This window comes from Arachis ipaensis, chromosome B4 (assembly GCF_059453495.1).
Source record: "Arachis ipaensis isolate K30076 ecotype BB chromosome B4, ASM5945349v1, whole genome shotgun sequence".
NCBI classification, from domain to species: domain Eukaryota; kingdom Viridiplantae; phylum Streptophyta; class Magnoliopsida; order Fabales; family Fabaceae; genus Arachis; species Arachis ipaensis.
Window position 1 is genome coordinate 30,317,805 of NC_142439.1, and position 13,616 is coordinate 30,331,420.

General features: G+C 35.9%; 1 protein-coding gene across 1 annotated transcript; it reads left to right on the plus strand.

Moving 5' to 3' along the window:
- The first annotated feature begins 329 nt into the window (after window positions 1-329).
- LOC107639159 (RNA-binding KH domain-containing protein PEPPER) lies at window positions 330-6,292 on the plus strand. The gene is made up of 6 exons (XM_016342593.3): window positions 330-741; window positions 1,534-1,786; window positions 2,929-3,080; window positions 3,579-3,839; window positions 4,479-4,670; window positions 5,721-6,292. Exons 1-6 carry the CDS (start codon window positions 469-471, stop codon window positions 6,006-6,008), a joined length of 1,419 nt encoding a protein of 472 aa, XP_016198079.1. The 5' UTR covers window positions 330-468; the 3' UTR covers window positions 6,009-6,292.
- The last annotated feature ends 7,324 nt before the right edge of the window (window positions 6,293-13,616 follow it).

A 13,616-nucleotide genomic window follows, 5' to 3' on the forward strand; every position in this document is an offset into this window, starting at 1 on the left:
CTATAAACTGATATTTTATTTTAGAAAAGAAATAATAAAGACAATTAACTAAGTTAGTTACATAACTATAAAATTATGGATTATTTTTTAAATAATAAAAATTAAAGTTATTATTTTTATGTATTACACATTTTATAAAAAAATTAAATAATAAATTAACTCTCGGTAAATTACGTAACAAATATTATTTTTTATGTACCAATTATTTTAAATTAAATTTATTTATATTCATATTAAATAATATTTATTTAGAATTATAATTTAAATTTTCGTGCACGGAAATAAAACTAGTATAGAATAAAAAGAAATTTAAACACAATTTTCTAGATACGAAGAATCGAAGATAATATAGATAATATTTTATTTTCTGGAATTACCCTAAATTGGTAGAAAATAGAAATCTCGACGCAGAACGACCTCAGCTTGACCCTTCACCCTTCTTTACTAACCCTCCTTTGCTTCAAGGCTATGGCCACTGCCCAAAACGGCACCGTCACAGCAACCACCATCACCGACGCAAACAATTCGACTCAGGAACCGGCCACCGCCCTCGGAGCCACGACTCCGGCGGAGAAGAGATGGCCTGGTTGGCCTGGGGAGTGCGTGTTCCGGCTGATCGTGCCGATGGGCAAGGTCGGCAGCATCATCGGTCGCAAGGGTGAGCTCGTCAAGAAGACCTGCGAAGACACACGCGCCCGCATTCGCGTCCTCGACGCCCCTCTCGGCACTCCCGATCGAGTTGTCAGTCTCACATTCCCTCCGATCTCTATTTTTCTTTCTAGGGTTTTTTTTCTCCTTCGTTTGTTCTTTTTTAATTCTTAATTGTTTTCGTCATTCATCTGTTTCAATTTGAGCTCGTTTTATCTTCTGCGACTGGGGACAAGCACTGCAAATGAAAATTTGTGAAACTTTCTTGCTTTCTTCAGTCCTTACTCCTTTAATTTATGCGTTAATTTGCTTTTAGTTCTTTGGTTTTAGGAAATGTATCTTCAATTTTTGTAGTCCTCAGAGATAATACGATTGAAGGCTTTTTTTTTTTGTGGTAATTTCAGAGTAAAACTTTTTAATAAGTACCAATAGAAAAAAAAGCAACTTTAATGTAAATATTTTTTTTATATTGTAACAGTTTTGCATAATTGCATCCATTAGTTTAAATCACGTTTCTGAATATGCTTTTGCGTTCCTCTTTTTCAATGAGTTGCATTATAAGTTATAATTCGTATTTGTATTTTGGTTTTTAGTTTGCTTTCGTTGCTCGGCTTCAATTTTATCATAACTTCATATCTTGGTCCTTCAGCTGGTGTCGTATTCTAATTTCCTTTGAATTATAAATTAGGGCGTTAGGCCACAGTTAACAATAATTTGTTATATGAATTTGATGCTATTTAGTATTTAGTTTCACTATAGTCTTCAGTTCAAGCGAAGATGGAGTTGATTCTAATAGTTCAGTTGCTTTATGTGCTGCTGTTAGATGATTAATGTATGTACACCACATCCATTACAAATGTAAGTTTAACTGTTTTCGTTTTTTAGGTACTGATAACTGGGAAGGAAGAGCCAGAGGCAGCTCTTTCCCCTGCAATGGATGCTACGATAAGAATATTTAAGCGTATCTCTGGGTTATCTGAAACTGACAGTGACAACAAAGGATCTGCCGGGGTTGTATTTTGTTCCATCCGCTTGTTGGTGGCATCAACACAAGCTGTCAATTTGATTGGAAAACAAGGATCGTTAATCAAATCTATGCAGGAGAGTAGTGGTGCTTCTATTAGGGTATTGTCAGCAGGTATGCATCTTGTTATCCAATTATACGTATATGATGATTCCACCAGTTATGAGTAGTGGTTGTTGATATTCTCTGGCTTCTGCCTCTCTAACTAGTGTTATGTGAAACATGCTGAGTTGTATCTTTTGATACGTGTATTTGGTTTAGCTGATTTCCTATTACATATCATTGAAATGAGGCTTTCTCTTTTCAATATTTTATCTTTTGGATGTAGGGGTAGGTGCTTGTGTGTCAATATTTCTCTTCACAACATGCAGCTTAGCATTTGTAAATTACTGGTTGGTTGCAATTGGATAAGTGACCATCTATGCTGGAGCATCCTGTGCAAGGCATGCCAAAGGAGTATGTTCTAGGTTATATATTTTTGTATAACTTCTGCATTATGTGTGAAGAGAACCTAGATGCAATAGTGCAATACTGGGATAGTCGGATAGTTGTACTTTTCAACCACAATCTTGATCATATGTCCAATATTGCAGTAGTGCACTATATTTATTCTCAATACCATGGGCAGGCTCTAACCTAATTTAACAAAGGAATTCTAGGAAAAGGAAGAGGATTAGGGAGTTAAACAAGCCATTTTAGTATGGAAAGAAAATATAAATTAAGAAGTGACTCACAAACAAGCAAACAGTTTATATGCTAGATATAGATGGTGATTCGTGGGGTTTATTAACCTGGTGTGATGGTGTCAGTTGACTTTTTGAGTCTATTCTTCTGTTGTAAGTGCAAAGACCTGTTTTGATATAACATAGAGTCATCTGATTAAAGTTTATAGTTTGCGATGAAATGATATGAAACCTTTTCTCATGTAGTGCATATTTTACTATGCGACACATCTGCACTTCAACCTGTTCTGGCCTAAAATTTGTTGTATTTCTCTTAACAGTATCTAGTTTAAATTAATATTACAGTTCCTAGATTAAACATAACATGTCTTCCAGAATATTTCATGTAGTTACTTGGTAGTTCTCCTGTAGCCTGATTAGTCATCTTAATTTCAGTGTTGTTAAGCTGGATGCAATGATACTAATATTTCTGAATGCATCTTTCGCCATCTCCCTTAAGAGCATGACTCTTCCATTTACTATTCCATTGATTTGACCTATGAAATATTTTAATGGCAAGTCTTTTCATAATAGATGAGACGCAATTTCATGCTGCTACCACGGATGAGAGGATTGTGGAACTTCAGGGAGAAGCCTTGAAGGTCCTTAAAGCTCTGGAAGCAGTGGTTAGCCACCTAAGAAGGTTTTTGGTTGATCATAGTGTTCTTCCTCTATTTGAGAAACCTGTAAGTCCATTATTTTCTATGTTCGAAACTAGCAGAATGTGTGTGTGTATATATATATATATATATATATATATATATATATATATATATTTTTTTTTTTTTTTTACAATGTCTCTACCCTCAACACTCTACTGGATAGGAATATGTGTAGAGCCTCGTTTTGTTGTTCTGTTGATGTCTGTTTCAACCGAGTTTCCGTTTTTGATGATTGAGACCAGGCTGTTTTGCTGCTTCTAATATGTATTTTTTATCTAGTTCCTGAAGTGTTTTTCTTTTTCTGTTTTTCCTAGTTCCTTTGCTTCCTTGTAGACCTTTTTCTTTTTTGTTTATCCCAAACAAGATTTTTGTTGTTAAAGTGTATACCAATGTATATCATGCGTGCTGAACTGTTACTTTATTTTGTTGAGGTGATGGCGTCATTCAAGAAAATTAATAAGGTATCATTTTTCTGATTTTTGTTGTATATTGACAATATATGGGAAATTCTCTGTGTTTTAGTACACCGCCCCAACCACTCAACCCCATCAAGCAGAGACCTTGGCCGACAAGTCATTGCATATTGCTTCTCAAACTAGCATTTTTTCAGATATTTCTCTTCCAACGAAAAGGGATTCTGTCTTTGCTGATCGTGGAAGTCTTTTGGACTCGTTACTTCCTTCCTCCACTGTGTCTGTCTACGGGCAAGATTCTTCACTTTCTGCTGTTCGATCTTCAGCACTTACTCCACTTAGTCGTGCTGCTGCTCCTATTGTTAGTACGGTTAGTTATTTTAACCATTCACCTTTGATTTTGTATTTTGCTCCATGATATTTCCTTGTGAGATTTATATAATTGTTTACCTCTTATTGTTATTAATTGTATATATGATTGCAAGTCTGTATATTATGATTATGTATTGTTTTGTGTTTATTTTATTTTTGTATCGTCTGGAAAATGCAAAAGGAAAAAATGATTAGAGGGTCCAGTTAGCACTTAGCAAAGTAGATCAGGAGTGTATTTTAATAGCGAGAGGTAGAGCTGTAGAGCGTAAAGGGAGATTCAGAAAAATTACAGCACAACTATTGAGGTGTATATGTTTACCTAAATCTGATTGACTCGTTTACATACATGTTTTATGATGATTAATGAGAAACAATATCATTGGATCAACATGTAGGTGAGCTCAGTGAGAAAATGTTTAGTAGTTATATCACATTTAGCTATTAATTTGGGCCTTCTCCATATCTACTCTTCCACCAATAAATAGCATAATGATCTAGCTGTAGGCTAAACTATTATCAGTATACTTTTAAATGTTGTTACAGGCTGTAATATATGCCATATTCTTGTGAGCTGAACGAAAAGCATTTACAATTTTACATATACCAACTTCTATTACTAATTATTTCCACTTATCAGGTAGTACAAACCATGCAAATACCATTGTCATACGCGGAGGACATCATTGGTGTTCAAGGGACTAATATTGAATACATTCGTCGAACTAGTGGAGCCATATTGACTGTGCAGGAGAGCAGGGTGCCTGATGAAATCGTTGTGGAAATAAAAGGCTCCTCATCTCAAGTTCAGACGGCAGAGCAATTGATTCAGGTATGAGATATCAGCATTCAGCAGGCCTTTACTTACACTGCCTTATTTTTAACCAAAATTGAAGAGACGATATGCATAAGTATCCATGTGTATACTTGGAGGTTCTAGCTAACTGGATTCGCGTTGGCACACTCCATGGTAGTATTGGGGTGCCTCACCTTACTACCTTTATTTTGTAGCCAAAAAGAATATATGCTTAATCACTAGTATTGAATTGTTCATCCTCAAGCCTTTGCGTATTTGCTCATTTTCTAGCTATGAACTCTTTGAAACAAAAATATGTAGCTGTTAATGCTTTTTTGCTTAAAGGCTTTAAGCTACTTGATTTCCTTCATCATCTTTTCATTTGAAAAGCTTCTGTTAGCTAGTGGTTTTATAGGGTTAGCCTTGTTGCAATGATAAGGTTGCTATCTAGTTATTTAGAAATCCTGGGAAATAACATCTGGAAACAGTCATGGGTTGTTTTTGTTTACTTTTCTAGTGTCTATGCTCCATTAAATGAGACTATCATGCTCTGAGCCGCTTTTTTACTATAGTTTAAGGGTTGAAGAGTAAGTAGAAGGGCACATGAAGTAAAAAATAAAAGATCAATACTGTTGATTGGGATGTTTGGAAATGAAAGATTGTTTCTCAATTATGGAAGCCACATGAAAGAATTCTAGTTTTGATTTTCTATACATTGCTCTATATAATATTGTTAACCTTCTCTTTGTTAGGGTTAAATCCCCCTCTCTATAACGCTATCATATGACTATGTAAAGAAGTTAGTAGTTAGATTTCCCTTACCTTGACCTAAACTGGCCAGTACACTGGGAGTTATTTGGGCTTTGGTGGTTGGGAAAAGATTAATTTTGGATCTTGACATCTTGTATTTTTCATGAAGGTAATATGCTCAAGTCCAGCAAAAATTTGAGCCTATGATATGGAGTTTTCACCTTTTTTCTGTGGATTACTCTTGATTAGGGCACTTACTACCAGGGTATAATTCATATTGGACAGTCACAGATTTTCATTTGCTAACATAAATAAATACTCTTCTCTGGGTTGCAGGAAGTGATAAGCAACCACAAAGATCCTGTTGCAAGCAGTTATGGAAGAGTAGATGCAGGTTTGAGGTCTTCGTACGCAGCAGTGGGCGAGACAGGTTTGGGGTCTTCATACTCTACGGTGGGCGACACAGGTTTGAGGTCTTCATACGCTACACTGGGCGATGTAGGTTTGAGGAATTCATACTCTACGGTGGGCACTGCGTCACGCCCTGCACCGTCCTTGACTTCACAACCTTACTCAGGTTATGGAGCTTCTAGTTTAGGAGACTATAGTACTTTCAGACTTTAAATTGGTCTCCTTATGTTTCAAGTGTAGACTCCATTGGACTAGTTTCTTTGTAATTGAGTCTGATTGGAGAGAATTAATGCCTGAATCGAATGCGACTCAGTTGTATTATGAAGCGTCCGAAACGGATGTTTTAAAGTTGTCTGGTATTATCATCTTGTATCGTCGGTAGTTTTAAAGGTGGCTTAAAGTTGAGTGTGCCATGGAAAAATGTAATGATATTCTAGCCTTTTCTTAACATTATTTTGTTGTGTATATGCGCATTTCAAGCTTGATCATGGTGATCACGACTGGGCTATCGAACTTTATTTATTTTGTTAATTCAAATTTGAAAATACCAAAACTGGAGGAGATGAATAAAGTGATAAAGTGAGGGATTAATCACTGTTGAATTTATAGTTTCTATTATATGAGAGTTTTACTATTTTAATTTAAGAGTACCCGTCAAAAAAATAATTTAAGAATGATTAATTTAAATAATTTAAGAATGTTTAATTTTGAACAGCTTCATCCTCAAAACTGATGTCTTATTGACACTAATACAGTATCATCATTGTCTACACATATTGGGTTTCTTAAAACTTAACTAGCTGCAGAGCAATTGTCTCCAGGTTTGACAAATGGCTGAAGCTTGCTGGATCAGCCCGTTTGGCCTGCCAAAAAGGCAGATTTGGCATAATATCTGAACCCACTTCATTGAAATAGCCCGTATAACTTGGTTCGCTTGGTCTATGGACTCGGGCGGGGGCGAACAAATCCGGCTGGTGTCCGCTTTTTTTTTTTTCTATTTTTAGCCATAGTACTACCCAACCTCAATCCAATTATTTAGAGATGTCTTTTACAATTTTTTTAAAAATTCTTTTTGAAACTTGTATAAGTTACTTTTTTTTTTTATAAAAAATATCTGTTATAAAAATTTAATTGTAGGTCGAGCATATGGTAGAGATACATAAAGTGAAAGGTAGATCCTCTCAATTTTTTTTAATTGTTTGATAAAGTATAATTTTTTATTATTTAATATTTTTTTTACATGTTTTTTTTTACCTATTAATAAAATATAAAGTAAGAGATCATACTTTATCAAATAATTGATAAAAAAAATTAAGAGAATCTATTTCTTAAAAAGTCTACTTCAATTATAATTTTTGAAGTTTTACGTGAAAATGTTTTCTCAAGAATTTAAGTTTTGTAAATAAAACTGGTTTAGTTACTCTGTTGGTCTTTATAGTTTTACAAAATTTTCAATTAGCTTCCTATACTTTTTTTTTTCCTTTTAATTGGGTCCCTGCACCATTTTTTTTTTCAATTAGGTCCCTTTTGGTAAGACTCAATTGATATAAAGACTCAATTAAAAGGAAAAAAAAAAGCATAGGGACCTAATTAAAAATTTTACAAAACTATAGGAACTAATATAGTAATTAAACCAATAAAACTTAATGTAAAATTAAGATTTTGAGTAAAATATTTCTGTATTAATTTCTGAAATTTTCTGTCATTTGACTCTATATTAATTACAATATTGAAGAGCCAATTTTATCTTTGTCCATTTTTTGAAGGATAAGCTGATTTCTGTGAAAAAAATATTACTCTCTGACTCTTGTCATTGTTTAGGATGAGACAACGCAGTCCTTTCATGATCTCCAACGTCAAATAACGAAAATTAACGATGTAGCATGTTATTGTGATGACCTGACTGTTAAATACCATGTTGGTAAGTGAAAAATGGATAGAGTTTAATTTCAAATCAAGTCTATTTTTAATTTGTCTGAGTCATTTATTTCCTTTTTCAATTTCAACCTACCATATTTCGAATAATCTCCGATAACCCCATATTTGAGAACTTCACTCTAGACTAACCATATTTAAATTTTTTCACAGTTTTATCTTTTGATATGTGAGCATTTTATATTCTTTTTCTAGTTATTTTTATATTATTTTTAGTTAGATTTTATTAAATTTTATTATATTTTAGTACAAAATTCACCTTTTGAGATGCTACTTTGAGTTTTCTTGTGTTTTTATAGTTTTAGGTGAAATTCGGAGCAGTTTGAAGAAGTCTGGAGCAAGAGACAAAAAAAATTGTCAGCCCCCTTTGAGCGCTGAACGCCCAAACTGGCGTTCAACGCCAACCGGGGGGCAAAGGATTAGAACGCACTCCCCTTCTCTGGTGTTCAACGCCCAATCCTGGCGCTGAATGCCAGCAAGTAGCTCGGTTCACATGCTATTGGGTCTCCAAGTGGATTTTAGCACTTCTTATGCTTATCTTATTTTATCTTTGTAATTTTTAATTTAAAATAATATCTTTTAGGTTTAGCATTTATTATTAGGTTAGTATTTATAGGAGAATATCCATTAGGTTTAGCAGATCTTCTTCATCTTCTTCCTCCGCACTTTTTTCAGAAACCTATTTTCTTTGTAAAGTTATGAGCAACTAAACCTCTTGGTTAAGGTTAGGAGCTCTATTTATTTCTATGGATTAAGATTATTATTCTTCTATTTTAATTAATGTTTGATTCAATTCTAAGGTGTTGTTTTCGTTCTTAATCTTTTGAATCTGGGTGGAACGAGAGTATGACCCTTATTCTACATAAGCTCTTGTGATTCTCGAGAGAGCTATCTCGCTTGAGCTACAGCTTGAAAACACTCCTCCTAAACTGCGAATTACCTGTACTAATTACGATATGTGACATAAAATCCTGTTAACTTTGGGTAATTGAGGTTTTTGTGGCGCTAAACTAGTTTTCTGAACTTCACCCTCTGATCTGAATTGAATGACCACAAGAGTGGCTTTTGATGAAGATTAGAGGAGATTAAATCGCTAAGAGATTAGGTTTTAATCACTTATGGTTTGCCATAGAAGGAGTCACTCATTGTTAAAATAGTTGGTAAGACGTTTTAATCCGGAAAGATAAACATCTCCGAGACCTTAACTGTTTTTTCATCATTGTTTTACTCTAAACCCGTTTAATTGCTTTCTTTACTTGCTTTTTACTACTTATGCGTTTTACAAAATTAACCACTTTTTACTGTTTGCCTGACTAAGTCAAACAGGATAACTATTGCTTGCTCAATCCAACAATCCTCGTGGGGTCGACCCTCACTCACCTGAGATATTACTTGAATGACCCAGTGCACTTGCTGGTAAAGTTGTGCGAGTTCTAATTTCGCGTACCAAGTTTTTGGCGCCGTTGTTGGGGATTGTTTGTAATTGACAACTACCGGTTGTCTTGTTGCTTAGATTAGGTAATTTTATTTGCTTTTGTTTAAGTATCTTTCTTTTGATTTTCGAAATCTTTCTTGGTTATTTTTCTTAATTTTCAACTGTTATCCTATTTTTTTCTTAAATTCAAAATTTTTTTCTTTTGTTTTGGCTATCTTATTTTTATTTGATTTCAAATTTTAAGTTTGGTGTTTCTTGTTATCTTGTTTGTTTTCTTGAATTTTCGATTTCTATCTTATTTATCTTTTCTTTTTATTTTCGAAATTTATGTTATCTTCTTTTTATTTAATTTAAAATTTTAAGTTTGGTGTCCCGTTAGTGATTTTTTTTTGTTTAATTAATTTTCTTTTTAAATTTTCAAATCTTATCTTGTTTATCTTTATTGATTTTCGATCTTTATCTTATTTATCTTTGCCTTGATTTTCGAATTTTATTTTAAGATATTTTTCATTTAATTTTAAATTTTAAGTTTGATGTCCTTTTAGTGATTTTCTCTTTTTGGTTTGATCAATTTTCTTTTTTTTTTCGAATCATATTTTTTTTTTATTCTTCTTGATTTTCGATCTTTATCTTATTTATCTTCTCCTTGATTTTCGAATTTTGTGTTAGTTATTTTAATTAAATTCAATTTTTAAGTTTGGTGTTTCTTTAGTTTTTCTTTCTCTTTTTTTTTTGAATTTCAAAAATTTTATGACCCTTTTTTTCTAATTTTGGAAAATTTTTAAATTCAATCTTCCATCTCTATTTTCAATTTTTTTTTCTTAGTTGATTATTTACTTTATCTTGTTTTATTCAATTTTTAAGTTTGGTGTTTTTTTAAATTTTTTTTCTTTCTTTTTGAAATTTGAAAACTTTTAAACCCCTTTCTTTCTAATTTTTGAAAATTTTAGGTTAATTATTGCATTCTTGTTTCGAATTTTTTTAGTTAATTGCTTACTTTATCTTATTTTCTTTCTTTTAAGATATCTCACTGGGAGTTCTCTATACTTTGACATAGAGACTCCTACCTTTTCTCTTTCTTTGTTTCTTATTGTTTATGAGTAGGAACAGGGATAAAGAACCCCTTCTTGATCTTGATACTAAACCTGAGAGGACCTTAAGGCGGCATTTGCAACAAGCTAGAGATTGCGAAGCTGGAAAGAATCTCACAGAATCTTTTGAGAAGGAAGCTGAAGAGACCACTATGGCAGCTAACAATCCAAATGCTGGAGAGGAAGCAAGGAAGGTGCTTGGCTCATACACTGCACCCACATCTGACTTCTATGGGTGCAGTATATCAGTACCTGTCATTAGTGCCAACAATTTTGAGCTCAAGCCTCAACTGGTTACTCTGGTGCAGTAGAACTATCAGTGTCATGGACTCCCATAGGAGGACCCCAACAAGTTCCTATCTGACTTCCTGCAGATCTGTGATACTGTTAAGACGAATGGAGTGAACCCTGAGGTGTACAAGCTCGTGCTCTTTTCTTTTGCTGTAAGGGAGAGAGTCAAGCTATGCCTAGATTCTCAGCCTAAGGAGAGCCTGGACACTTGGGACAAGGTGACCATTGGATTTTTGGCCAAGTTCTTTCCACCCCAAAAGCTAAGTAAGCTTAAAGTGGAAGTCCAGACCTTCAGACAGAAAGAGGGAGAATCCCTCTATGAGGCTTGGGAGAGATACAAGCATCTGATCAGGAGATGTCCTCCTGACATGATCTCAGATTGGACCATGCTACAGATCTTCTATGATGGCCTCTCTGAAATGGCAAGGATGTCACTAGATCACTCTACAGGTGGATCACTACACATGAAGAAGACGCTTGAGGAAGCACACGAGCTCATTGAGATGGTTGCCAATAACTAATACATGTACACCTCTGAGAGGAACCCTGTAAACCCTGGGACTACTCAGAAGAGAGGAGTCATGGAAGTGGACACACTGGATGCAATTTTGGCGCAGAACAAGCTTATGTCTCAGCAGATTAACATGATCTCCCAACACCTAAGTGGGATGCAGGTTTCAACTGTCAACATCCAAGATACATCCTATGAAGGGGATGTTGGTGACATTACTCAAACCACTATGGAAGAAGTAAATTACATGGGAAATTCTTCCAGAAATCCCAATAATAATCCCTACGCAAACACTTTTAATCAGGGATGGAGGAATCACTCTAACTTTGGATGGAGAGAGCAGCAAAGGCCTCAACAAGGCTTCAACAACAATCAAGGTGGAACCAATCAACATAGGTTCAACAACAGACAGTTCCAACCCTCTCAGTAGTAGATGGAGATGCCTCAGCAAAGCCTCTCTGACCTAGCCACAATAGTTTCTAACCTCTCCAAGACCACGCATAGCTTTATGCCAGAGACTCGGTCTTCAATTCAGAACTTGGAGATACAAGTGGGTCAGTTGAGCAGCAGGATACTTGAGAGACCTCTCAACACTCTTCCAAGCAATACAGAGATAAATCCAAGGGAAAAGGGCAAGGCTCTCACAATGGACAAGGAGGCCGAATCCAAGAAGGAACAAGTTGCTGAGGATTCGAAAAAGGAAGAGGCTTAAGAGGAGACTGGGGCTGTACTTACACACGCCCCAATGATGATAGAGGATCCCAAAGTACAACACTCTCTAGATGTGCAAAAGGATACTGAGGATGAGCAGATTGCTCAATTCTTGGCAGTCCTCAAGAAGTTACAAGTCAATATTTCTTTTGCTGAGGTGTTGGAGAAGAAACCCCCTATATAGCCTGTTTGAAAAGTGTAATTTCTGAGAAGAAGGCCCTGAGGAGAGATGAAACTGTGGTACTAACCAAGGAGTGCAGTGATTTAGTGCAAAAGAAACTACCTCAGAAAATGCCAGACCCCATAAGCTTCCTGATTCCCTACACTATAGGGACCATTACATTTGAGAAGGCACTATGCAACCTTGGATCAAGCATAAATCTGATGCCTCTCTCTGTGATGAAAAAGCTGGGAATCTAAGAGGTGTAGCCCACAAGGATCTCACTGGAAATGGCAGACAAGTCCCTGAAGCGGGCATATAGAATGGTGGAGAACATCCGTGTAAAGGTTGAAGACCTTTACCTCCCTGCAGACTTCGTGATACTTGACACTGGAGAGGATAAGAACGACTCCATCATCCTAGGAAGGCCATTCCTAGCCACTAAGAAGGTCTTGATAGATGTTAAGAAATGAGAGTTGGTTCTGAGATTATGGGAGGACCATCTAATGTTCAAGATGCCCAACCCTCACTCTCTCTCAAAGAAAGGAGGTACTACAATACAGCACTTAGTGTTTCAACCTTCTCCCTCATTGGAAAGCCATACAGAACCCCCTAATATCAAAGCTAAGTTTGGTGTTGGGAATTCACCACCAACCATTGAGGAAGGAAGCACCAAGAAGAAAGTACCAAAAGGCTAGAGGAACAAGAAGATCCCAACAGAGGACTTCTCACCTGGTATGAAAGTAGTCTTCACAAGAAGTCCAGTCATTCCATACACTGTGAACTGAATTCTGTCTCTGGAGCATGTTGGACTGATTCATGAGAGCATAGGAAGGAAGCTCACCATGAGGGGTGAAAATCTGAGCCCCTATGAACCTTTGTAAAAGGAGCTGTCCGTCAAGCTAATGATGGTAAAGAAGCGCTTGTTGGGAGGCAACCCAACCATACGTATCCTATAGATTTCTTTTATGTTATTTTAGTTTATTTGAATTTGATTTCATATTAAGTTAATTCTCTATTAATATTCATGGTTTCCTCTTTTTCTAATATTTGTGATCATGTGTTGCACTTAGAACAGAAATAGGAACGCGTAACAGGAAAATAGAACACTTTGGAGGTTGCCCCTTGCTGGCGTTGAACGCTAGAACTGGCGTTCAGCGCCAAAAGGGGGATGGAAGCTTGGGTGTTTAACGTCCATACAGGAGAAGTCCAGGTCCAATTTTTGGCCCCCCTAGGGCGTTCAATGCCCATTCTTGGCGTTGAACGTCTAAAAAAAAAAGGGATCCCACTCTGGCGTTCAAATACTAAGTCCAGCGCTGAACACCCAGGGGGGAGGCAGCATGCTGAAATTTGAAGTCTTTGGCCATTGGTTAATACCCAACCACCTATCACTTCACCATTCATTCACTTTTATTCCTTCTCCCTCCTCTTTCACCCACTTTTCCATCTACATTCATTCATCCAATCACCCATCACTTTCCTTGATTCCCGCACCCCACCTTTTACTCTACCCAATAACCTCTCATCAATCCCATCAATTTCTCTTTCCATAAACCCCATTCACATTCAAATTCAATCCCCCCTATTTTTCCCTCCCCATGACCGAACCAACCCCACCCTCTCTTTTATAAATACCCCTCATTTCATCAATCTTAAACCACACCATTCCCTACTCTTCCCCTCTTAC

Bases quoted from the DNA above. Each gene is read 5' to 3' on its own strand.
- LOC107639159 (XM_016342593.3), top strand. From the start codon at position 469: ATGGCCACTGCCCAAAACGGCACCGTCACAGCAACCACCATCACCGAC. The intron at 3,081-3,578 runs GTAAGTCCATTA...TCTGTGTTTTAG, and splicing joins TTCCTCTATTTGAGAAACCT to TACACCGCCCCAACCACTCA. The intron at 3,840-4,478 runs GTTAGTTATTTT...TCCACTTATCAG, and splicing joins CTGCTCCTATTGTTAGTACG to GTAGTACAAACCATGCAAAT.